We start from the raw sequence: 23,613 nt of genomic DNA on the forward strand, positions 1-23,613 counted from the left end.
GTGTGCCTCTTGTCTTCGCAGACTTTCTGACATCTGACATCTCTGCATCTAGCAAGACCATCGCCAGTCAGAATCACAGGGTGACAGGATCGTCCTCTCTCAAAACGAAAAAAAGTCGATCATCCAATCGTTCGGCATATCCCATTCCCGCCGGTACCCATCTCTCGTTCGTTCTTTTCTCTTTCTAGTGCCGGGGTTCGACATTATCGGACGTCGACTAGTCAATTCCGGGGGAATCGTTGGTCTGACGAGCGATCAACGGTCACATCGGATCATCGAGAGAGGTCTTGTGACCTAGAAGCTTGAGTTCCAGAGATAAACACCTACCACAGGATTGGGCAGCTACAAAGACTGTCGAACAGCATCGCCGTTTCCTCTTTTGCCACTTGCTGTCCTCTTAAGAGCTCAAACTGCGTAAAAGAGACGAAAGCATCTCTTTCGTGAACCCTCTTGCAGCTTGACAATCCTTTCAACAGACGACCTGTACGAAAACTAAGCGATCAAAAGAAGAGACCTCTGTGGCAAACTCGCCCATCATGGTCATTCACTCCTCATCCGCCATGTTGAACGACGACGATACCTGGGCATGCACCGATTCTACAGACCACTCCTCTTCTCTCGGGGTCCAACAAGCTACCTCGGTTGGCATGGAGACCAACTTTGAGAACCACGACTCTACCGACCCGTCTTTCCCGGCACGACAGGGATTGTACAACCCTGAAGAGGAGAGGGACGCCTGCGGGGTCGGTTTCATCGTCCATATCAAGGGAAAAGGGAACCACAAGATCGTCAGCGATGCTCGGGGATTGCTGTGTAACATGACCCATCGAGGTGCTAGTAAGTGATTTGAAGCGAGGCAAGACACGGAAAATACAGCAGGCTGATTGTGGCGGTGTTGAATCTGCCTGCATTACAGCCGGTGCTGATTCAAGAGATGGAGATGGAGCCGGAGGGATGTACGGAATCCCTCACAGAATGTTTATCCGAGAAACCCCTCATTGTTTCCTCCCCCGACTGCCTTCCAACGGGACCTATGCTACGGGGAACGTCTTTTTCTCCAAGACCGCCCACGGCGAGCAACGTCAGAAGCTCGAACAGATCGCCGATGAGCTCGGTATGCGGGTCCTCGGATGGAGAGAGGTACCTACGGACGGGTCCATCTTGGGTCCCAGTTCAAAGAGCAGAGAACCCAAGATCTTGCAGCCTTTCGTCGTCATGAAGGAGCACTACGGGACGGGAGACCATTGCGAGGAAGGACCGTTTGATGTGATGAAGTTCAACCGGCAGTTGTTCTTGCTCCGAAAGATGTGTACGACCGCCATGTGAGTCGGGTCCCTGCCTTGTGATACGGCGCCAAGCACTGACCAAAGCACGCACATCACTCTTGCAGTGGCCTTTCCAAGTCGTTCTACATCTGTTCGTTGGCCACCACCACGATCGTTTACAAGGGGCAACTCTCCCCCGTCCAAGTTTACGAGTACTTTCACGATCTCAACCACGCCCTATTCGAATCCCATTTCGCCCTCGTACACTCGCGTTTCTCGACCAACACCTTTCCAAGCTGGTCTCGTGCTCAGCCGAAGCGTCTTGCCGCTCACAACGGAGAGATCAACACGGTCCGCGGGAACAAAAACTGGATGCGAGCTCGAGAGGGTGTGCTCAAGTCGGAAAAGTTTGGCGACGAGCTCGAAAAGCTCTACCCGATCATCGAGGAAGGAGGGTCCGACTCAGCTGCATTTGACAACGTGCTCGAGCTATTCGTAGTCAACGGGGTTCTGACTCTGCCCGAAGCCGTCATGCTGATGGTGCCCGAGGCGTGGCAGAACAACGACCTCATGGAGGCCGATAAAAAGGCCTTTTACAATTGGGCTGCTTGCCTTCAAGAGCCCTGGGACGGACCCGCCCTGTTCACATTCTCGGACGGGAGGTACTGCGGCGCCAACTTGGACAGAAACGGTCTCCGACCCTGCCGGTACATCGTTACCAACGAGGACATCATGATCTGCGCTTCGGAAGTCGGTGCAATCTACCTCGACCCGGCTACTGTCATCATGAAGGGTCGGCTCAAGCCCGGTAGGATGTTGCTTGTCGACACCAAGGAAGGCCGAATCGTCGACGACAAGGAGCTCAAGATGACCACAGCCAAGAAGCATCCGTTCGCCGCTTGGGCTGAGGATCAGCTCCTGCAGCTACCCGAGATCATGGCCAAGGTCGCTCGACAGCATTCGCTCAAGGTCGTGCTGGACGAGACCGAGCTCGCCAACGATCCTCGACTCTTGGCCTTTGGTTACAGTTTCGAGCAGCTCAACCTGCTCATGCTACCCATGGTCAAGGACGGCAAAGAGGCCCTAGGATCGATGGGTAACGATACCGCATTGGCTTGCGTATCGACTGTGCCTCAGATGATATACGACTACTTCCGTCAGCTCTTTGCGCAGGTCACCAACCCTCCGATCGATCCGATCAGGGAGAGCATTGTCATGTCGCTTCAAACCTTTGTTGGTCCGGAGGGCAACTTGCTCGAGATCAAGAACACACAGATGCATCGACTGCAGCTCGACTCTCCGGTTCTCACCATCGAAGAGATGAATGCTATCAAGCACATGAAGACGGCCCATTCTGATTGGCCTTCGATTACCCTGGACATCACGTTCAACAAGGGAGAAGGACTCCCTGGCTTCCGTAATGCCCTGAACCGAGTCAGTCAGGAGGCGCTCAACGCCGTTGACGCTGGTTTCAAAGTCATCATCCTCTCGGACCGAAACGTCGGGCCCACTCGAGTCCCACTTTCCGACATGCTCGCTCTTGGAGGTGTCCAGCATTTCTTGATCAGTCACAAAAAACGAAGCAAGGTCGCATTAGTCGTCGAGTCCGGTGCAGCGAGAGACGTGCATAGCATCTGTTGTCTCGTTGGGTACGGCGCGGACGCGGTGAACCCTTGGTTGATGCTCGAGACCATTCACAAAGTCGAGCGGGAAGGGCTCGCCAAGGAAGGCCAGACTGCCAACGAGCTCATCGACAACTACCGCAAGGCTATGGACAATGGTATGCTGAAAGTGTTTTCGAAGATGGGAATCTCGACCCTGGCATCGTACAAGGGCGCCCAGATTTTTGAAGCTCTCGGTCTGCATCATGAAGTTATTAGTCAGTGTTTCGCTGGAACGGCTTCTCGAGTCGAGGGTGCGACGTTCGAGATCCTGGCCATGGACGCATTTGCCACTCATGAACGTGGATACCCCTCGGGTCGTCAGACGATCACCGTCGCTGGTATGCCAGAGACGGGCGAGTATCACTGGCGTGACGGAGGCGAAGCGCATATCAATGACCCTACCGGAATGGCCAACTTGCAAGACGCAGTCCGACAAAAGAACCAGAGCGCTTACGATGCTTATTCGCGAAACGCGCACGAGCAGATCAAGAGGACGACGCTGCGAGGTCTTTTGGACTTTGCCTACGAAAAGGCTACTCCGATTCCGATCGAGCAGGTCGAGCCTTGGAACGAGATCGTTCGTCGATTCGCCACAGGAGCTATGAGCTACGGATCTATCAGTATGGAATCGCACGCGACTCTTGCTGTCGCTATGAACCGACTCGGAGGGAAGAGCAACACGGGTGAAGGTGGGGAGGATTCAGAGAGGTCGAACCCGATTCCAGGGCCGGGTTACAACGCCCCTCGAGAACCCTACTCGCACGCCATGGATCTTAAACCTGTCACAGACTCAAGACGTTCCGCCATCAAACAGGTCGCGTCCGGTCGTTTCGGAGTCACCAGCAATTACTTGGCCGACGCCGATGAAATTCAGATCAAGATGGCTCAAGGTGCCAAGCCTGGAGAGGGTGGAGAGCTCCCTGGACATAAAGTTTCCATCTCTATCGCACGTACACGGCACTCGACGCCCGGCGTCGGTCTCATTTCGGTAAGCCAAGGACCTTCAGATCTCGTGCATTGTGAAACGCCTCTGTGCCTGTTTGCTCAGCACAATATTATTTGTATAGCCGCCTCCCCATCACGATATTTACAGTATCGAGGATCTGAAACAACTCATTTACGATTTGAAGGCCGCAAACCCCCGTGGGCGCATCTCGGTCAAGCTCGTATCCGAGGTCGGAGTTGGTGTTGTAGCTTCCGGAGTCGCCAAAGCTAAAGCGGAGCATATTCTCATCGCCGGTCACGATGGTGGTACTGGAGCATCGCGCTGGACCGGTATCAAGCACGCCGGTCTTCCTTGGGAGTTGGGTGTGTCCGAGGCTCATCAGACTCTTGTCTTGAACAATCTTCGAGGCAGGGTCACTATCCAAACCGATGGTAACCTGAAGACCGGTCGAGATGTCGCATTGGCCTGTTTGTTAGGTGCCGAAGGTGAGAAAGCGATGCGTGTATAGCCTGAAGGAGCCATCTGAGCTGATTTGACTATTGCAACCCATAGAGTGGGGATTTGCAACCGCGCCTCTGATTGCGCTCGGATGTATCATGATGCGAAAGTGCCACCTCGGAACCTGCCCTGTCGGTATCGCGACTCAGACGCCAGAATTGAGAGCCAAATTCGCTGGTCAGCCCGAGCACGTCGTCAATTTCTGCTTCTACGTTGCCAATGAACTGCGAGAGATCATGGCCAAGCTCGGGTTGAGATCGATCGAAGAGATGGTCGGACGATCGGACCTCCTCAAAGTCGACGAGTCTCTGCGAACTCCAAAGACCGCACACCTCGACCTCTCCCCGATGCTCAAGCCAGCGTTCGAGATGCGTCCTGGCGCCCCCACCCACAGAATGAAGCCGCAGGATCACAAGATGTACAAGCGTCTTGACAACAAGTTTATCGACGAGGCCGAGCCTGCTATCGAGAGCGGCATCCCTGTTTCGATCGACTGTGAGGTGACCAACACCGACCGAGCCCTCGGAACCACTCTGTCCTACCGAGTCTCCAAGAAGCATGGTGAAGCTGGTTTGCCGCGCGACACGATTCATATCAACATGAAGGGTTCTGCTGGACAATCGCTGGGTGCGTTCTTGGCACCTGGTATCACCATTGAACTGGAAGGCGAAGCAAACGACGGAGTGAGTTCCCATGTTGGATGCCTGATAAAGTAGGATAGGTTCTGACGTTTCAGTGGTTCCCGCTCTCAGGTCGGCAAAGGTCTATCCGGCGGAAGACTCATCATCTACCCTCCCCACGAGTCTCCCTTCAAGGCTGAAGAGAACATCATCATCGGTAACGTCGCCCTCTACGGAGCTAGCTCTGGTCACGCCTATATCAACGGTATCGCTGCCGAGCGATTCGCAGTCAGAAACAGTGGATGTCTCGCTGTAGTCGAGGGAACCGGTGACGTGAGTTGCCGAAAAGGGATTCAGGATGTTGACAGGACATCTAGGCTGATGCGCGCTTCTACCTTGTTCTCCCTTTGCAACAGCATGGTCTGGAATACATGACCGGCGGTCGAGTCGTCGTACTTGGAAAGACAGGACGAAACTTTGCAGCTGGAATGAGCGGAGGAATCGCTTACGTCTTGGATCTCGCGCACGACTTTGGCTCGAAAGTCAACCACGAGATGGTTGAACTTGGAAAAGTCACTGACCCGAAGGAAATCAGCGAGTTGAGGGAATTGATCGAACAGCACCGACACTTTACCGGCAGCGAGGTCGCCGACAGGGTGTTGAAAACTTTCAACCGCATGTTGAGCTACTTTGTCCGAGTTATGCCTCTGGATTACAAGAGGGTTCTCGAGGAAGAGGCTGCGCGCGCTGCCGAGGAAAAGGCGAGACAGAATGCCATTGACCTCGTACCTTCGCAAGCGCAAGTCGACATCTCCAGGTCTACAAGCCCTGTCAAGCATCACGAACCTTCGGTGGGCGACGTCGAAGATGCCATGGTCGACACGGAGACTGCAGTCGCTCGGGGCGCCAAGTTGGACAAGGTCCGCGGATTCATGAAGTACAAGCGGATGGGCGAGGCTTACAGACCCGCGCGCAAGAGGACTAAGGATTGGAAGGAGGTCTCTTCGCGACTCAAGCCCCAGGAGCTACAGGTGCAGGCGGCAAGGTGCATGGATTGTGGTGTACCGTTCTGCCAGTCCAACTCGGGCTGCCCCATCTCCAACTTGATTCCGTCTTGGAACGAACTCGTTTTCAGGGACGACTGGCACTCGGCTTGGCTTCGTCTGAAAGCTACGAACAACATGGTGAGCACCTCGAATTCCCGCGTTTTCTCACGGCTGTTACTGACTTGTATTCGTTCCCGTGGACAGAGTTGGGCTACCGGCCGAGTCTGTCCTGCGCCTTGTCAGTCAGCGTGTGTCGCCGGGATCAACGGCGCTCCCGTCGAGATCAAGAGTATCGAGTGTGCCATTATCGACCGCGCCTATGAGGAAGGCTGGGTCCAACCGGAGCCTCCTCAGAACAGGACGGGCAAGAAGATTGCCGTCATTGGATCTGGACCCGCTGGTCTTTCATGTGCGGAACAGCTCAACAAGGCCGGTCATCTGGTCACCGTGTACGAGCGATCAGTAAGTTTCGCAATCGAATGCCCTCACAGAACAAAACCGAGATCCTGATGCGTTCTTATTTCGTATGTAGGATGCTATTGGAGGGCTCCTGTACTACGGCATTCCCAACATGAAGCTCGAGAAGCGATTCGTCGACCGACACGTCCAGATGCTGCGTGACGAGGGTATCAATTTCGTCACCAACGCGAACGTTGGGGTCAATGTCGACATCAATCAGCTCAAAGAGGAAAACGACGCCGTGGTTCTCGCCATCGGCTCGACCGTCGGACGAGACCTGAGGCTCCCTGGCAGGGAGAGCGAAGGAATCTACCAAGCCATGGACTTTTTGACCAAGAACACTAGCGAGCTTACCAAGAACGACCAAGAGCTCAAGGACAGCAGCAGATACATCGATGCCAAAGGACTCGACGTCATTGTCATCGGAGGAGGGGACACCGGTAACGACGTTCTGGGTACCTCGGTCCGTCAGGGCGCCAGGTCGATCGTAAACTTTGAGTTGCTCCCCGAACCTCCTGCGACCCGTGCTGCCAACAACCCTTGGCCGACCTTCGCCAGGATCAAGCGTACCGACTATGGTCACGCCGAAGTCATCGCTCACTGGGGCAACGACCCGAGGGAGTACTGCATCTCGACGACCGATTTCGTAAAGGACGAAGAGACTGGCAAACTCAAGGGTGTCAACACCGTCAAGGTCGAGTGGACCCAAAAGGGCGGTCAGTGGTCGATGGAGAAGATTCCCGGATCCGAAAAGGTTGGTGTACAGCGTGACGTGTGGATTCCGTATACACACTCACTCTTCCCCTTTTTGCATGACAGTTCTTCCCGGCCCAGCTCGTCTTGCTCGCCCTGGGTTTCGTCTCGCCCGATCAGAGTCTCCTCGCTCAGCTCAAGCTGAAGGCCGACCCGAGATCCAACATCCAAACTCCGGAGGGCGTGAGTATCGAGTCGTAGGCAGCTGTAGTATCGTCTGCTGACCGACTATCGCTTTCCACCTTCGTAGTCTTATGCCAGCAGTGTCGACGGTGTCTGGGCGTGCGGAGATGCTCGTCGAGGTCAATCCTTGGTCGTCTGGGCGATCAACGAGGGTCGACAGTGTGCTCGAGAGATCGACTTGTTCCTCGAACACGACACTCGATTGGCCGCTACCGGCGGAATCATCAAACGCAGCTGGGTGCCCCCTCCCATCTCCACTGACGGCACGGCTAGCGGCAGCGGCAGTGAAAGTGGGGATGCCGGCTCGGTCGACTCTGGCTTCGATTCGACCGTTGCGAGCGAGGTCTTGGTTTAAGTTTTTCATTCTCAAAAGAGGTATATATTTCTGGTGGTCTTGTACGTGTGTCCGTCATATAGGTGTTGTGTAGACTTCCATTTAACTGTGTTATTGTATGTACGAGTATTTACGATGCAGCTAGCGAGCAATCTTCCCTGCGGCTGTCTCTCGGTCTGTCTTTCCATCGATACAACGTGTCCCATCGAAACAGCTTTTACAGGCCGAATGCTTTCGTCTGCACGATCTCGCTATGAATGACTTTCTCGAATGGGAGACTCTTGTCAAGCCTATAAGATGATTCAGAGCAAGCGTAGATGCTGTTATTTCTCCATCTTGATCTCAGGTGGCATACGGAGATCAGGTATGTCGAGCTGTCTATATCGACCATTCGTTCTATCGATCAAGTCAACTCTCAATTGATCTTCGGCATCACTGCGACAGATACGCCGATAAGCGACAGCAATCCATAAAACCAAAATCGCTAGATAGCAGGATCCGGCTTCAGAAAGGGCGGTCATTAGAATCACGACGATGTCCAGTGTTGAGGGCAATTACGGATTCCCTGGGTTCGAGCGAGGAACCGTCAACAAGTGTAGGAGTTACAGGAAGGTATATATCATATACAGAAGGGTTGCGGAAGCCTAGCCAACTGCTGACCTGTACTACTATACAGTCCAGCTTTGCCTCCTCTGGCGGGTTTGCCACTCTTTTAGCTTCCGACGCCCATTTCTCGTAAGCGGGTCATCGCCCGCTGACGGAAGCAAATAATTATCAATGAGGGAGATGCCCGAACCTTTTGCGGTTATTGCATTCGAGGGATGATCGACTTGTTCAACTCTTCAATCCGCAACCCGTCTGACTTATCCAGCTAACACAGACAACATCCTCGAGTGAGGTTCTACATCACATCATGTAAGCATCTTCGTTATGACTTCTGTTACCGGAGATCTAGCCTGACCCAGCCAGACATACCCTTGCTGCAGGTCGTCCCGTCTAATCTTTCGCAATCTCCCAAACACGGTCGAACTCCCGACTTTCAAGGCCCACCTCGCTCAGCCATCGCAACTCTCAGACGCCACACTTACCGATGTCAAGCTTGTATCCAAACGCCGGTTCGCTTTCGTTGGATACAAGACCGAGGACGAAGCAAAACGGGCTAAGGAATGGTTCGATGGAACTTTTCTGGGGAGTGGCAAGATCAAGGTCGATTTCGTAGATGACGAGGTGAGTCTCGTGCCTGAGATCAAGACTTTCTGAGAGCGGTATACATTGCTGACTAGATGAATCTGCACGCCAGACCCTTGCTAAAAAGCAGGGCAAATCCGCTTCGTTCAAGAGCAACCTGCCCCCTGCATCCGAAGCCACTAAGGCAGCACCGAAAAAGACTAGCAAAGCGCTGGCCGAGTTCATGTCTGTCATGAAGGGTTCGGATGCCAATGCTATCCCTGTTCCCGTTCCTGAGGCATCTTCATCGACGTCAGCACAAGATCAACAGGAACGAAAGGGCAAGACAGACGAGAAGAGCGGGGTCGTTGGCGTAGAAGAGGTCGCCAAGGACGAGGATGTGGAATTGGACGATGCAGAATGGTTGAAGCGGAGACAAGCCGCGGTACCTTCGACGACAAACGCTGAAGGTTCAGAAACCGATGCCGCATCACCGGTCGCATCAGGATCCAAGATCTCTCCGGAAGAATCCCTAATCTTACAGACCCACCGACTCTTCCTCCGAAACCTCTCTTTCCACACGACTTCGACATCTCTGCGGGAATACCTCGAACCGTACGGCTCCATCTCCGAGATCCACATTCCTATGAGCAAAACGACACAACAACCTCTAGGAACGGCGTTTGTGAAGTTTGAGAATGGGCAGGATGCCGTCAAGGTCTGGAAAGAGGTTGACGGGAGGACGGTGATGGGAAGGTTGATCCACGTCTTGCCTGGAAGGGGGAAACCGGGTGAGGTGGTCGTCATCGGTTCGACGGGTTCGGGAGTCGCTGGCACCGAGACCGTGGTCGAGGGCGAGGGTGCTAGTGCAGGTGGGCATGCGAACGAAGGGGGTCTCTTTGGCAAAGTTCTCGGGAAGGAAGACGGCAAGAACGTCAAGTCCGAGGTAGACAAGCGGAGGAAAGAGGAGAGCAACCGCGGTCTCAACTGGGCGACGTTGTACATGAACAGCGACGCCGTGGCTTCGTCCGTGGCCAACCGGATGGGCATCAAGAAGGCGGAGATCTTGAACTCAGAGTCCCTCTTACCCGAGGAGAGTAACGAGGGGGAAGACGGAAGGGGTAAAGAGGTCAACAGCGCGGTCAAGTTGGCTTTGGCCGAGACCAGCGTGATCAACGAGACGAAAAAGTATTTCGAGAAACACGGTGTCGTCCTGACCCGTCTCGAAGGGACCGCCGACGTCCAGGGAGGCAAGCGGGTCTCGACGCCTCGGTCGAAGACGACCTTGCTGGTCAAGAACATTCCGTACGGAACGACCCTAGATGTCCTTCGCGCCCTGTTCGAGCCGTTCGGGACGCTCAAGCGGACTCTGATGCCGCCCGCTGGGACGTTGGCTGTCGTCGAGTATGAACAGGCCGACGATGCGTTCAAGGCGTTCAAGGGGGTCAGCTACAAACGGTTGGGTAATGCGGTCATCTATCTTGAAAAGGCTCCCGAGGGGCTGATGAGGGACGTTGATGACATGGAGGTGGAGGACGATACACCTGCATCGGGAGGAAAGGAGGCGGACGAGGTCTTGAAGCGTGTCGCAGCTGTGTCAAATACTGCCGAGAACAAGGAGGATGGGAACACGGGTGAGACAACGAACGAAGCTGGATCGACGCTCTATGTCAAGAACTTGAGCTTCAACACGACGACCGAACGACTCGAATCAGTCTTTTCCTCCCTCCCGTCATTCGTCTTTGCGCGAGTCTCGACGAAACCAGACCCAAAGAACGCCGGGGCGAGATTGAGCATGGGTTTCGGTTTCCTCGGATTCAAGACGAGGGACGCGGCGACCAAGGCGTTGAAGGGTCTCAAGGGGTACAAGTTGGACGGACACGAACTGGAGGTCAAGTTTGCGCAGAGGGATCGGGAGGGAGAAGAGTTGGACGCCAAGAAGGGTGGGAACGCGGGAGAAGGCAAGAAGGGAAAGACGACCAAGATGATCGTCAAGAACGTACCGTTTGAAGCGAGCAAGAAGGATATCCGGGACTTGTTCAGGTGCGTTTCGACGTTGCGGTGCGAGCGTTGATACGAATGAACAATACACTAACCTCTGTTGCTTGTCCACCAAACAGCGCCTATGGTACCCTGAAATCGTGCAGGATCCCGAAAAAGCACAACTCGGGTGGTCGAGGGTTCGCCTTTTTGGACTTTACCACTCGGACCGAGGCCGAAGCTGCCATGGAGGCCTTGAAGCATACGCATTTGCTCGGCCGACACTTGGTTCTCGAATGGGCAGCAGAGGAGGAGTTTGCAGGGCAGGAAGTGGAGAGGTTGAGGGAAAAGGCCAAGCGGGAATACGTCAAGGACGGCGAGGGTCTGCCCAGCAAGAAACGCAAGTTGGGCCTGAAGGATGGTAATGCTATCGGGCAAGCCGAGGAGGAGTGAAATGGGCGCTTCTACACGATTCAGCGGGTTGTAGCACGATACTGTACAGTACGAAGGAGCGTCTGATAGATTACGATATCGCTGTGCCAGGTCGATGTGTTGTACCGATGAAACGAGACCACGATCAACCTGACATCTTGCCATCCCATGAATATGCTTCCGCGAGAGACTGGGCGGGCCGAAAGCTCGAACGGGGAACGTCATCGCGAGCGAGCGACCCTTTCTTGGCGAGATTCGACGATGAATACAAGGTCACATCGACCTTCAAAAGCAACGTCCACACATCGTTATCCTTGCAGATAAGCTTCTTAGGACAGAGTCTCACTTCCATCTCGTATCGTGAGTCTCCGGTCGAACGCTACACGGACGATCTTGCCGGTGACTCACCCGAATCCACCGGCTGTCCCGCTTCAGCACAGCAACAAGCAAACGTTCCAAGATGAAGGGGTTTATGAAGGCGGTCAACCGGTGAGTGCTCTTTCTTCGTTGTTTGAGAAGCTGAGAAGCTGTGGACTCTGAAGGAAGCTGAAAGGGGCCGACACGACGGTACAGCACGCCGCACCAGCTTACTAGCCGGATAGGCATGACCAAGAGTGGGTCCAATTTCGGCCGTGTTGAGCTCTCCCAGCACCTACCCAACTGAACCTGCTCATTTCGCTACTCTAGAGTCCAGCGACCCAGAGTTTGACGACTTTAACCGGAAATTCACCGCCATCGAAGCCGGGACGGAAAAGATCCTCAAAGACTCTGGCACCTTCCGAGATGCCGTCCAGACGCTCTTGTACTCGGGCTCGTCGTTTTCGAACTCGTTCAACACTCTTTTCGCCCCGCTCGGTGCCGAGTACAACCTCGGGGCCAAGTTTCCCAACTCGGAGGTGACGATCCAGAATATCGGGAGTTACCAGGCGTTGATGGAGGAACTGCGGGGTGAGTCCGGGTCGGGTCTCCTTTGAGGTTACTGCTGCGGAATCGCGGGGAATCAGGCTGATTCGATCCGTCTGCACTACCACCAGAGACCCTGAATCCCGAGCTCGAACTGATCGACTCGAGGGTGATCGTACCTTGCAAGGAGCTCCAGGATATCTGCAAGCGGATCCGAAAGACGATCGTCAAGCGGGACCACAAGGTAATCGATTGTTCAGACGCGAGCACATGGGGACACGAATGACCAACAAAGCTTATCCACCGATCGTGCCCATGACTAGTTGGTCGACTTCGACCGTCATAACAATTCGCTCAACAAACTCAGGGAGAAGAAGGAAAAGAGCTTGAGCGACGAGAAGAACCTCTTCAAGGTGAGTTTTCTGGTTGTGCAGAGTTGTCGCATAGCATTGTAGCTGACATTCAATCCATACGGAATGGTACTGTGAAGGTCGAGCAAGATTTCGAGATTGCAAGCAACGAATATGAACATTGGAACACCCTCGTCAAGCAGGAACTGCCCCACTTTTTCCAGCTCTCGACCTCGTTCATCGAGCCCATCTTCCACAGTTTCTACTATATGCAGTACGTCCCTTTCCCAGTGCCTCTGACCCATCGCCATCTGGTTGACCCTTTGTCTACGTTTGCTAGACTCAACTGTTTCTACTTGATGCAAGAAAAATTGCAATCGTTCGCCGATGGCAAGTACGATCTCTCGAGGACCGACGTAGAGAACGTCTACTTCGAGCAACGTGGAGATGCGGCCGAGCATCTGGAAGAGTTGACCATCACCAAGCGGATGGTCTCGACTGGTAGGTTTATGTTGCAGAGAGACAGTGTTCAGACGTGGACTGAACATCCCTTTGTTTCGCAGCCAAACTCATGGCAGACCGTCGGGTCGCCTCTGGTAGCAGCTATGGAGGCAAACCTGGAATCGGAAGAACCTCTTCGATCTCGTCGTCCATCAAGTCTCCCAGCCTCGCTCGACAGCCTTCAACAAGCAAATACGGTTTGCCGCCTCCCGTCCCGGCGCCCATGGTCGCGGCGCCTCCTCCTTACACTACGGGAGAGAAGAGCGGTGCCGGGCTCACCTCGGCCGGCTCGATCAAGAAGGCACCTCCCCCACCCCCGCCGATGAAGCGAGCGGCATCCAACGTACCGCCCGCCGAGTATTGCGTCGCCTTGTTCGATTTCGCTGCTCAGGTAGGCGCAATGCCAGGTGTCCAGTAGTGTATTACTTTCGATCATAGCTGAACTCTCATTTCAAACCCGTTGTTTCTTTCCTTCAGGCTGAAGGCGATCTCAGCTTCTCCGTTGGAGACAGGATTCAGATCATCGAACGTAGCGAATCTCAGGATGACTGGTGGACAGGAAAGGTTCATGGTCAGACAGGTTCCTTCCCCGGAAGCTACACCCAGCTCGAATAAGGCCCGTGTAGAAACGGACAAGGATGACCGTAAGCGAGCTTCTGACATTTGGGGCATAATCTCGATCGTCGGCGTTCCGAGCTCTCTACGCGGCTTGATGTGGATTTCTTGTTTCACTTTGCAATCTTGTAGATGTTAATATTAAATTTCGATGAGGACGCGCTATCGATGATGGCCTGAAGGCGATTTTGATTTTGGTACCACTCCGATGCGCCGCAAGAGTCGAGCCTCGAGCAAAACGAGGTACAGAGGTTACGGTATTTGCTTGAGAGATGCGTGTCGTCTTGCTATCGATACAGATCCATAACCATTACACTTCGAGGGATCAGACAGACTCTTGCTGTGCCTCCAGATCGATTCGTTCCGTTCCAGCGGATCCATCTCATGCTGGAGTTTCGGTCTCTCTGGCCACTCTGGCCTTTTCCTTTTCGTCCCTCTGCCCCTTCCACTTTTTGATCTCGGTCTCGGTCGCGATGATGCCCTGCCTGCGTCCGTACATTCGATAGTAAGGACGACCTCTAATTAACTTTAAAGGTGACACAGAATCGAGAGCCACAACTGTTTACCTTGCGAGCTCGTTCCTCGCTTGACGTCGGACATCGTTCTCCGACTCTCGTTGTTCTGATTCGAACCGCAAGAGGTATTTCTCTGCGCCAAAGACCAAGCCGGCTACTGTTGACGAGGAGATAATGAACGCTTTGAGACCGATCGCTTGTCGTCTATAGTCAAGAACAGACCCAGGTTAAATGCACATCTTGGCTAGGTTCGTCATCAAGCGGGCTGCTTACCTGAATCCTGGCCATGTGAGATGTCCGAGTGTGACAAAGAGAGATGTATACAAGGTATACTTGATCATTCCCTGTAGTGAACTCGGCCGTCAGCAACCGAGCGGACAGATCGCCGTGCCGGAGAGACTCACCTCGATGGCACCTTTCTTTTGAAGCTCATAAGCTCGCTCTTGATGCTCGAGCCGCCGGCCTCGGTCTCCGGCTACGGGTGCTGGAGAAGACATGTCACAGATTCTTCGGGTTATATGTATCGATACGTTCGGTTGATATCTCTGTATATAGACAGTCAGGGTGGCCGCAGAGTAGGTAAGATGGTATTGTTGGTGCAGGTTATAGAGTATTATTGCATCGGCTAGCGGCGTAGGTGTGACTGACTGACTGACTGATCGTCGACAGGGGGGATGGCGGAAGCAAAGACGGAGAATCGTCGAAGTTGGTGAGATGGGCCTGATGAGCGATGCATGAGCAATTTATCTAGCAACGTCAACTCGACCTTTCTTTACAGCAATCTAAACGACCTGACACCAAGATTCAGGCTCATACTACTAGAACCAGAACCCAAGGCTAAAACATGGCACAGAACGAAGAATATCGACGGAGCGATGGAAGGGGCGCGACGACAATGAGGAAGCTCGGGATAGAAATTGGCGGGTTAAGCAAGAGCGATGGCAGTGCGAGGTTTGGGTTCGGTAAGTCCACGACTTGGTCGTAACAGTCAGCTATGTTTGTTCTGACAATGTTACTTCTTTCCGGATCGCCCTGACAGGTGCCGAACAAGTAATTGCGGGATTTCACGGTCCCTCCGAGGCAGATCGTAGAGACGAATTGATCGATCGAGCTGCATTGCGAATATCGCATCGACCACTAGAGAGCATCCCAGGTCAGTTTCATCCGTCTTCGTATTGCTTTTATCATAGCTGCTGACCAACATTTTTTATCACATCCCGCTTAGGCGTCTCTTCGAAAGCAATCGCGGCCTCGCTCGAGAGCATATACCTCCCCCTTCTCAACGTTCATGCCTTTCCCAAAGCCTCGCTGCAACTCACTCTCCAATCCAACACATCGGGGTCATCTTCCCTCAATCACTCTTCCATGGCTGCTCGTGCGACCTGCATCAACGCCGCGACGCTAGCAATTATGGACGGAGGAAGCGTCGACCTCCTCGGTGTCCCCGTAGCTTGTGCGATCGCGGTCGTCCCCTCGCGGCCAAGATCGAAACGATACGACTTCGACGCTTCGTATGTGACCCTAGATGGTACGACCCCGAACGAAGATGTCGAGGACGAGGAAGATGAGGGGGGAGTGACGATGATCCTGGATCCGACATTGGAGGAAGAAAAGATCGCCAAGAGCAGATTCGTCTTTGCCTGGGCTTTCGGAGCCGGGCTCGGCCGGAAAGGCTTGGGATCGGAAAATGTGTATCTCGAAAGCGAGGGAGCTTTCGATAATGTTCAGGTGAGCGATTTCCCTGTGGAAACGTTAGTTCGCCCATTCCTGACTGTTGCGGGTCATACTTAGTTTCAAAACGCCTACAATGCTTCGAGAATAGCTTGCGAGCAGATCCTCCGGGAGATTCGGGACAAGGCGAGCGAAGGACGATAGATTGACGGGCCATAGCATGACGATTCGGATTCCATACATGCATCGACAAATCACGGTGCCTCGAGATCTATCCACTTGGGAAGAGGCAGACGAGCTTCCTTCGCCTTCAGCCCAAAGGCACGATGATGAACCCTGTACAACGGAACGCGGCGGCGACCTCTTCCGACTCATTAACCAGTCCAAACAAGAGAATCCGTAATGGGACCCGTGAGGCCATTTGTAGGGGTTTAACCATAAACATGGGTTTGTACCTATGATTAATGTTATTTGATTGTCCAGTAAGATCAATGTACGAGACAGAATCGAGAGATGCTGCTTGTCCGCGATCAGAGTTACAACAAGCAGATGCAGCAGAGACGAGGCGGTGTGTCGTCACATGAGATAGAGATAAATCTTGTCGTAGCGTAGAAAACGCGGGAAGCCATTCAAAAATCAGATACAACGGGCGCGAGTACGTCAAAAAAGCGTGATCTAAGGATGATGAGATTGTTCGTCCGAAACAGATATTCTATGATATATAAACGTTCTTGAGAAATCCATCCATCAGCGCGCAAGGGAGAGATCAAGCGCTCAACCTCCTCTCCCAATCGGCCTTGTCTTTGGTCTCGTCCATCTTCGAGAACCCAAGCGCTTTCAGGAGCCGCTTGAAGCTCCGCTTCTTCCCTAACTTGCGGTCGGTACCATACTTCCCCGGACAGGCCTCGGACTGCGTGTGCGTGGCGTCCGAGCGGGAACTGCCGTGATGATCTTCGCTGCCAGAGGCGTTCGAGTGGATGGGCGAGAGTCGTTCTGGGTCGGCTAGCTGATTTTCGCCAATTCCACTACCGTCCTGGATGGGTTTTTTGGGAGGGGTTGTAGGAACCATGACAAAATCTTGCGCGGTCGCAAAGGACGAGATGGAAGCGATCGATTCCTTGCTGACGGAACGCGAAGCAAGACCCGGACGCAATCTGTCCTTGTCGTTTTGGTCAGCAGCCGATTGGGGAGGCGGAACGTTCTCCCTCTCTCCGTCCTGCGGTTCCTCGACGATCTGTACGGCTGCCAACTTGTCCCTCAGGGCACCAAATGAGCCAAACGACCCGATCGAATTCAGACTGTTGCTGGACGTCTTGCGTTTGAGGCTCGTGAACGAAGGCGATCGGGAGAGCGCTGGGGATGTCGGTCGACTGCTAGCGTTCGCAGGGACTGGGAGGAGGACGCCTTGTTTCTTTAATGCGGATCGGGAAAACTTGGGAGCATTGGTAGTTGGCGAGCTGAACCCTTCGGAATCGGCATCCGAACCCGAGGGGGACGCGGCTCTACTACCATGAGCAAACTTGGCGTGAGGAGGTGACAACGGTGGAGACAGAGGGGGAGTGACATCCCCCCAAAGTCCCTTGCTAGGAGTAGCAGGTGGACGAAACGACGCTCTGTTCCCGTTACCCGAGACGATCGACGAGGACGAGACGCTACGGATCGATTCGGGCCTTTGTTCGTAGGCTGCTGCAGCTGCGACGTCACCGGTACTGGGTGACCGAATGCTAGTCGGCCTGGAGGACGATCGATGGCCGTTCCTGCTCGACGCTCGACTGTTCGGACGAGAGACATCTGCAGGAGGCAAGACGATGGGTGGAGCGAGTACGGGTCGTTCGATAGCTTCGACCCGGAACGTCTTGGTCCCCTTGGCCGCCGCCTCGGGGCTCGTCGGTGGGGACAATAATCCGTTCGAGAGTCGGGCCATGAACGATGTCCTCTTCTTGTTCCTTCTCGTAACGCTCCCCTCGGAAGACAAGGCCGCTACCGAATCCGAGTGTTCCGCCTCGTCGTCCGTGACCTCTTGCCTCAACGGGCTGCTCCTCTTGACCGGCGAACTCGGGCTCGAACTCCTCGACCCGTTTCCTCGTGCGAAATGCGGTCGAGGAGGTTGCAATTCAGCCAACGGGGGGCTCGGTGCGGATTTCGGAGTGGTCGAGGGAAAATCTCTCTGCAGACGTTCGTGCAAGGGCGCTTCGTACGTGGGGGAAGTCGGCGACGAGGAAGAGGAAGGATACTCGAGCTGCATGTCGTAGGCTCCCGTATCGGCGTCGGGAGGAGCGGTGATGGCGAACGGCGCCGAGCTGATGATGTACGATTCGGCAGCGAGACGGGTCTTGAACGTCTTCCATTGGGGTGCGGGGTGGCCCTGTCAGATGAAACGCAACGATAGACAGTACGATCAGCACATGTCATCTTCGCCTAGATCCTTTCAATCTCACAATCAAACAATGAAAACTCACCTTGATCTGCTCTTCGGCCTCTGCCCACGTCTCGTAGATCCCCTTTTGATGGCCCACCGCGACGGCGTAGAACATTTTCCTCTTGCTCGGCCCGTCCTGGCCATAACTCGACGACCTGCTCGAGCTGGACACTCCCGGACGAGATGAAGATGATGGACCCGCCAGAGCGCCGTCAGACGAAAACGAGGAAGGACCTGCGTACGAGCTCGTCCTCCTCTGCACGCTGAAGCCGGTGTTTCTCCCGCTTCCCAGCGTCCGCAAGTTGCTGTTCACCACCTTGATCCCCGGCGACGAAGGAGACGACGACGACGACGAAGCCATGGGAGGTCCGGTGAGGGTGCTCATGTTGTAAGCCGAACGGATCGACGAAGACCCGAGGTCTGCGTACGGCTTCTTGGCTGCCAGAGGGAGGGGACGGGGAGCGTATTCGGACGTAAAGGGTGAGGAGAGCAATGTCGGTGGGATGGGGGTGGTACTAGTGGTCGATGTCATGGTGATGGAGGATGTCCTTCAAGGTGTACGAGGATGCCGAATGTGCGAGCCGTGTGCTGTGTGTGCTGTGTGTGTGTTTTGCTAGCGTACTATCCTTTTGGCTGTGTCTCGCTTATCTTCGTGTTTCAAGTCCGGAACCGAGACTTTTTCCCCTGCCTTCTAGCTTTTAAGAGACTATTCTGGGTGCGTCTTTGAAGGAACTTGTTGATCAGGATCAAACAGTTTCAAAGCAAGTCGTCGAAAGTCTAGAGGATCAAAAAGGATATGCGACCGAGTTCACTGAAGAGGCCAGAGGAACCGCTGGTCAGAAAGAGGGTCGTCGTGTGCGGAATGTACTGGATGATCAGTCGATCCAAAAGGGGAAACCCCAGGCGAGGAGAGAAGAGGTTCCCGCTGGAGCGATGCGGAGACTCCAGGGTTGAGAGGTCAGTCGCTTGCGAAGGGCGATGCGATGTCGAGGGGAGGGTCGTTGTCGTTATCGTGTGGCAGCCACAAGGTAGAACCGAGAGCGAGCGATATTCCGTGCAAGCGAGAGCGAAGGGGAAGGGGGGGCAGATTATGAAAGTGTTTCGAGGGTGAAAAAGAGGGTGAAGACCAGGGAATCGTATTTGGGGAGTCGACAGCCGCGACAGCCGCGACCGACCTACAGACTACAAACTGCAAAGCTGCAAAAGTTTCCCCGATGGCTCCTGTACGTTGCACCTTGCACCTGGACATTCGGTGGAATGAGTCTAAATTCAGGTCCGGGACGGCGTACGCGCCTACGGACTAGCCCGAAAGAAAAATAGTCAGCCAAAAAAAAAGGGTTTTAAGTTCAAGGTCCACGGGCTCGGCGGGGGCAAGAGCAGAAGCAGGAGCAGGAGCAAAGCGATCGATGAATTGCAATGGATCAGCAAATTCAAGTCTTTTGGTCTTGGTCTTTTTCCCAAACCGACAAACAAAACAGGTCGTCGCGTCGACAAGCAATGGTATAGTCAGCAAGTCGTGAGCGAGCAAGGTATTCAGAAAAGGAGGTCCTAGACCATGCAAGCTGTTAACGACGATAAACCTCGAATCACTCACTCCGTTTGGGTGATTTCGACTCCTGCTGCCTTTCCAACGTTCCGAACCCCTCTTTCTCTGAATTGCCCTGCTCCTGAGCTCCTGACGGCAACGACCGCTCGAAAAGAAGACGACACTCTCGGCTCCCCTGCTACTGCCGCCGCTGCCGCTGCCGCCCTCGTTTCGCTTTCCCAGGTCCCGAAACTCGGCCTTCCCCCCCCCTCGTTTTTGTTTCCTCGCTCCCCGGCCCCGCCCTGCGCCCTGCCCAGATCTCGCGCGACACGATCCCCCGTCTGGTCTCACTTATGGTGAAAACCACGCGGCAGCCCCGAGGGAACACCCGTGGATCGGATCAAGAAGGATGCCGGAAGCAAAGGGATGCAAGGATACGAAACAATTCAAAACGTTGAATCTCGAGGTCGATCGTGGTGTCGGGTTCGAGATGAAACGGATCTTTCATCGCTTCCGTCACTACCCGGCGTGTGCAGTTGATGGTGTCGCCGCCAACCTTTTCGGCTTGCCAAAGCTATCACAGCCGAGTACAGCTCCCAGCACCGCCTCGACTCTGTCGGGGTTTTTAAGAGCATCACACGAGCCGGACGAGATGCGCTCGGAGCTCGGAATAGCTTTCGTCCCAACTCGTTCGTCATCGCTCCCTCCATCCTTATTTTCACCCCGTTGTCACATCGCATCGTCGTGGGAGTGACGAAGGACGTGACCGTGATCTTTGTCGTACATCGTCGTGGCTCTTCGAATGTGATCGGTGGAGCGACCGATTGGGGGGGGAACGACGCCTTTTGCGTCTACATGATGTCCGGGCGCCCGGCGGTTCGTACTGCTCGTCTGACCCATGGCGATTCGTCATCCTGCTCTATCACTGTCATCTCACTTGCGGCGACCTGCGACGTTCGACGTCGGTGTGACCGATGTTTCATGCTAACGATCGAGCTGTGGGGCTCAATACATAAGAGCAAGCTCGATGGCCATTACTCTTCGTGACACAGTTCACAGTATATTGCGGACCGCTCGAGGGTGCTGCCGCCATCATCATGGCCGCATTCGAGGGAAACAATCGTGTTGGTCAAAAGGGATGTTGCACACCGTCAAGACGCGACTATAATGCGCATAGGGTGCCGCTGTTCGTTTCAATCGAATCTGCAGGGGGGAACAACAGACTCGAGGCGGGATTGTCCTATATATGTATATTCCTGTCAATAGATGATGCCTTTCGTTGCGATGATTTGAGCAGAGCGATCTACATGTATATGTTATCGCACCCTTATGTGCGTCATTTCACGATCGACCCGATTGCTATCAGCGAATGTCGATCAACCGAGAGCGCGAAAAGGCCGAGACCTTGTGATCTAGCCGTGTCATATGATAGTGCCTGCCCATGGGTACTCTTGTAAAGGTCGAAATCACTACTTTGCCTCAACGATCAAGGTCATCCGTCCAGGTCGGAGATAAATTTGACGTACGGGCGCGGGACGCTCGATGCGCTTGCAGCGAACGCGCTTTCTAGGTGAGCCGGCCCTGAATCGAGGGAAAGAGATCGTGTGCGGATGCAACTGACCGACTCGAGCGACCCCCTCTGCTCAGACCAGAGACTCGTCGATGACCTGAACTCACCCTGGTTTGGGCAGAGCGTTGCCGTTGCCCTCTCTCTCTCTCTGCGCGCCCTCGGCCGGTGAGTGGGAGTGTGCAGCGACGATTCTCTCACAGAGGTTCAAGCAATTCAAGCTGTACGACTCCTCGAGTCCTCCGACGAACCCCTGGCCCTCCCGCCTGTTCCCCTTTGCACCGCCATCATCTCTCTCTGTGCGTCCATTTCGATATACTCTTGCTCTACACGAAACACGCATCCTGACAATTCCGGTCGACCCCTGCATCTCTCTCATCACAGAACGAAACCAGACGAGGCAAAGAAGATCCGACAAAATGGTGAGTGTCCGGGTCACGACCAAGGCTGGGAAGGGACGATCAAGAATACGGCGAAGAGCACAAGTTTGGAGAAGAGAAGAGGCCAGAAGAGGGCTCGAAGGGACATGGGTTATGAAAGAGGAAGGTGACAGCGCCTGGAGCTAAAGGCGATTAAGTTGGACCGAGCCAGGCGTATTACCGACAGAAATACCAAAGACAAGCGGTCGAACAGACCTTTCCAGGGCAATCCCTGTATAATGGAACGCGAACAAGGGCGAATACGATGAAGGATACGGCGATATGAAGGATCACACAAGGAACGTACGGAGACTGACAAATTTGTCTTTGATATGATCAGGCTGAGAAGACCGCCCCCACCAACCCCATGAAGGACCTCCACATCGAGAAGTTGGTCATCAGTGCGTACTGGATCGCTGCTGACCTCTCGCCGAAAAGACACGTGCTGACGACCCCGACCCCACAGACATCGCTGTCGGAGAGTCTGGAGACAGGCTCACCCGAGCCTCCAAGGTGTTGGAGCAGCTTACCGGTCAATCGCCCGTCACCTCCAAGGCCCGATACACCGTCCGATCCTTCTCGATTCGACGAAACGAGAAGATCGCCTGTCACGTCACCATCCGAGGACCCAAGGCCGAGGAGGTTTTGGAGCGTGCTTTGAAGGTCAAGGAGTACGAGTTGAAGAAGCGAAACTTCAGCGAGACTGGTAACTTCGGATTCGGTATTGACGAGGTACGTCTCCGGGTCGTGAATGCGAGCGCTTGTCCCGTCTCTAATCAGTTGATCCTCTAAATAATGTACACAGCACATCGACTTGGGTATCAAGTACGACCCTGGTATCGGTATCTTCGGTATGGACTTCTACGTCGTCATGGGCCGACCCGGTATGCGAGTTGCCCGAAGGAAGTACAAGCACGGACGAATCGGTGCCCAGCACAAGGTCAAGAAGGAGGACAGCGTTTCGTGGTTCAAGCAGAGGTTCGACGGAATCGTCGGTCGAGTGAGTCACACGTCATCATTCACGTCGGTTGGCAAGTACGCCTGGCTAAACGTTTATCGGCTGACTTTGTGCTGCAGTAAACACCCAATCCGACGACACCCCGCCATTGGAGCACGGAGCACGGAAGACTTGACCGGCAGCCACGTCGCGCAAAAGAGATCTCCACCCTTTTCCCTCGCTACGCCCTTTTACGCTTTTGTACCTTTGGGCTCCAATTGGTTACTCTCAACCCGATTGGCACGTCAACCTTTTCCCAGCCTTATGATGACATGTCGATTTCCCTCCCCAAGCTCTTCTATACGCGCGCTCCACCCATCCTAGACCCCGGATCACTGGGTTGTCAGGCGGTTGACTAGGAAAGAGAAAGAACGGTCACTGGCGAGACGCTCGTCCTTCGGTACCTCGAAGTTATTCCCTAGATCTCGTTCTCGAGGTCGAGGGTTATCAACGAGGCGCCGAAGAATGGAGAGGTTGTCCTTCCCACACCGGTCCTTCACTTTCATTGCGTGTTCGAAGGATATCTGCGGATATGAGAACCGATGAGTGGAGGTCGTTGAGCGAGGAGAGTGCGAAAGAGTCGGCTCCGTTGGCTGCGAAGCGGTCCATCTGGCGTTGAAGGTAGGTAGGTTTCCGAGTTCAGGCTGGTCGAGTCATTTTTCGCTTCGTAATCGTTGTGGAGTGTGTGGGAAGCTGCTTTGTTCTGTGTCGGGCATCCTGCTGCACTCACATGAAACCCGTATCTTGACCCGAAAGGTGAGTTGGAGCGATTGAAGGCCTTGGG

At 54.3% G+C, this 23,613-nt stretch overlaps 7 protein-coding genes across 7 annotated transcripts; 5 read left to right on the forward strand and 2 right to left on the reverse strand.

Annotated features, from left to right (window-relative positions):
- Positions 1-536: 536 nt before the first annotated feature.
- HD553DRAFT_360520 (putative glutamate synthase) lies at positions 537-8,047 on the forward strand (the record flags this gene model as incomplete). Its single annotated transcript, XM_046183956.1, has 11 exons — positions 537-837; positions 917-1,322; positions 1,391-3,917; positions 3,997-4,360; positions 4,428-5,056; positions 5,126-5,326; positions 5,410-6,177; positions 6,244-6,501; positions 6,572-7,252; positions 7,318-7,434; positions 7,502-8,047. 11 exons carry the CDS (start codon positions 537-539, stop codon positions 7,787-7,789), a joined length of 6,540 nt encoding a protein of 2,179 aa, XP_046039685.1. The 3' UTR covers positions 7,790-8,047.
- A 558-nt stretch (positions 8,048-8,605) lies between these two features.
- Positions 8,606-11,515, forward strand: HD553DRAFT_291815 (putative rRNA primary transcript binding protein). Its single transcript, XM_046178385.1, has 4 exons — positions 8,606-8,683; positions 8,755-8,995; positions 9,069-10,978; positions 11,056-11,515. Coding segments are annotated over exons 1-4 (2,466 nt in total). The 5' UTR covers positions 8,606-8,681; the 3' UTR covers positions 11,369-11,515.
- A 171-nt stretch (positions 11,516-11,686) lies between these two features.
- HD553DRAFT_304469 (uncharacterized protein) lies at positions 11,687-13,882 on the forward strand. The gene is made up of 9 exons (XM_046179014.1): positions 11,687-11,836; positions 11,921-11,961; positions 12,035-12,295; positions 12,382-12,494; positions 12,574-12,663; positions 12,741-12,874; positions 12,941-13,101; positions 13,164-13,492; positions 13,579-13,882. Exons 1-9 carry the CDS (start codon positions 11,808-11,810, stop codon positions 13,714-13,716), a joined length of 1,296 nt encoding a protein of 431 aa, XP_046039687.1. The 5' UTR covers positions 11,687-11,807; the 3' UTR covers positions 13,717-13,882.
- Positions 13,883-14,816, reverse strand: HD553DRAFT_304472 (uncharacterized protein). Its single transcript, XM_046179015.1, has 4 exons — positions 14,636-14,816; positions 14,505-14,575; positions 14,283-14,435; positions 13,883-14,201 (listed from the first exon to the last, which is right to left on the reverse strand). Exons 1-4 carry the CDS (start codon positions 14,726-14,728, stop codon positions 14,099-14,101), a joined length of 420 nt encoding a protein of 139 aa, XP_046039688.1. The 5' UTR covers positions 14,729-14,816; the 3' UTR covers positions 13,883-14,098.
- Positions 14,817-15,075: 259 nt separating this feature from the next.
- HD553DRAFT_338968 (uncharacterized protein) lies at positions 15,076-16,106 on the forward strand (the record flags this gene model as incomplete). Its single annotated transcript, XM_046182392.1, has 4 exons — positions 15,076-15,193; positions 15,271-15,384; positions 15,457-15,959; positions 16,023-16,106. The coding sequence occupies 4 exons, from the start codon at positions 15,076-15,078 to the stop codon at positions 16,104-16,106; spliced, it is 819 nt and encodes a 272-aa protein (XP_046039689.1).
- A 337-nt stretch (positions 16,107-16,443) lies between these two features.
- On the reverse strand, positions 16,444-18,985 carry HD553DRAFT_99248 (uncharacterized protein). The gene is made up of 2 exons (XM_046184652.1): positions 18,362-18,985; positions 16,444-18,267 (listed from the first exon to the last, which is right to left on the reverse strand). Exons 1-2 carry the CDS (start codon positions 18,851-18,853, stop codon positions 16,669-16,671), a joined length of 2,091 nt encoding a protein of 696 aa, XP_046039690.1. The 5' UTR covers positions 18,854-18,985; the 3' UTR covers positions 16,444-16,668.
- A 2,822-nt stretch (positions 18,986-21,807) lies between these two features.
- HD553DRAFT_99389 (60s ribosomal protein l11) lies at positions 21,808-23,050 on the forward strand. The gene is made up of 4 exons (XM_046184655.1): positions 21,808-22,233; positions 22,299-22,564; positions 22,638-22,832; positions 22,910-23,050. Exons 1-4 carry the CDS (start codon positions 22,200-22,202, stop codon positions 22,910-22,912), a joined length of 498 nt encoding a protein of 165 aa, XP_046039691.1. The 5' UTR covers positions 21,808-22,199; the 3' UTR covers positions 22,913-23,050.
- Positions 23,051-23,613: the final 563 nt, after the last annotated feature.

Source organism: Filobasidium floriforme (genome assembly GCF_021052385.1).
Source record: "Filobasidium floriforme strain CBS 6241 chromosome Unknown HD553scaffold_2, whole genome shotgun sequence".
NCBI classification, from domain to species: domain Eukaryota; kingdom Fungi; phylum Basidiomycota; class Tremellomycetes; order Filobasidiales; family Filobasidiaceae; genus Filobasidium; species Filobasidium floriforme.

What these genes read in the sequence shown, in the direction of transcription:
- HD553DRAFT_304472 (XM_046179015.1), bottom strand. Translation starts at nt 14,728, where the DNA reads ATGTCTTCTCCAGCACCCGTAGCCGGAGACCGAGGCCGGCGGCTCGAG. An exon ending in AAAAGAAAGGTGCCATCGAG is followed by an intron (nt 14,576 to 14,635) that starts GTGAGTCTCTCC and finishes AGTTCACTACAG; the next exon opens with GGAATGATCAAGTATACCTT. An exon ending in CTCACATGGCCAGGATTCAG is followed by an intron (nt 14,436 to 14,504) that starts GTAAGCAGCCCG and finishes TCTTGACTATAG; the next exon opens with ACGACAAGCGATCGGTCTCA.
- HD553DRAFT_291815 (XM_046178385.1), top strand. An exon ending in TCGATTTCGTAGATGACGAG is followed by an intron (nt 8,996 to 9,068) that starts GTGAGTCTCGTG and finishes TCTGCACGCCAG; the next exon opens with ACCCTTGCTAAAAAGCAGGG. An exon ending in GATATCCGGGACTTGTTCAG is followed by an intron (nt 10,979 to 11,055) that starts GTGCGTTTCGAC and finishes TCCACCAAACAG; the next exon opens with CGCCTATGGTACCCTGAAAT.
- HD553DRAFT_99248 (XM_046184652.1), bottom strand. Translation starts at nt 18,853, where the DNA reads ATGACATCGACCACTAGTACCACCCCCATCCCACCGACATTGCTCTCC. An exon ending in AGGCCGAAGAGCAGATCAAG is followed by an intron (nt 18,268 to 18,361) that starts GTGAGTTTTCAT and finishes TTCATCTGACAG; the next exon opens with GGCCACCCCGCACCCCAATG.
- HD553DRAFT_99389 (XM_046184655.1), top strand. Translation starts at nt 22,200, where the DNA reads ATGAAGGACCTCCACATCGAGAAGTTGGTCATCA. An exon ending in CATCGAGAAGTTGGTCATCA is followed by an intron (nt 22,234 to 22,298) that starts GTGCGTACTGGA and finishes CCGACCCCACAG; the next exon opens with ACATCGCTGTCGGAGAGTCT. An exon ending in TCGGATTCGGTATTGACGAG is followed by an intron (nt 22,565 to 22,637) that starts GTACGTCTCCGG and finishes TAATGTACACAG; the next exon opens with CACATCGACTTGGGTATCAA.
- HD553DRAFT_304469 (XM_046179014.1), top strand. Translation starts at nt 11,808, where the DNA reads ATGAAGGGGTTTATGAAGGCGGTCAACCG. An exon ending in CCGGATAGGCATGACCAAGA is followed by an intron (nt 11,962 to 12,034) that starts GTGGGTCCAATT and finishes TCGCTACTCTAG; the next exon opens with AGTCCAGCGACCCAGAGTTT. An exon ending in TGTTCGATTTCGCTGCTCAG is followed by an intron (nt 13,493 to 13,578) that starts GTAGGCGCAATG and finishes TCTTTCCTTCAG; the next exon opens with GCTGAAGGCGATCTCAGCTT.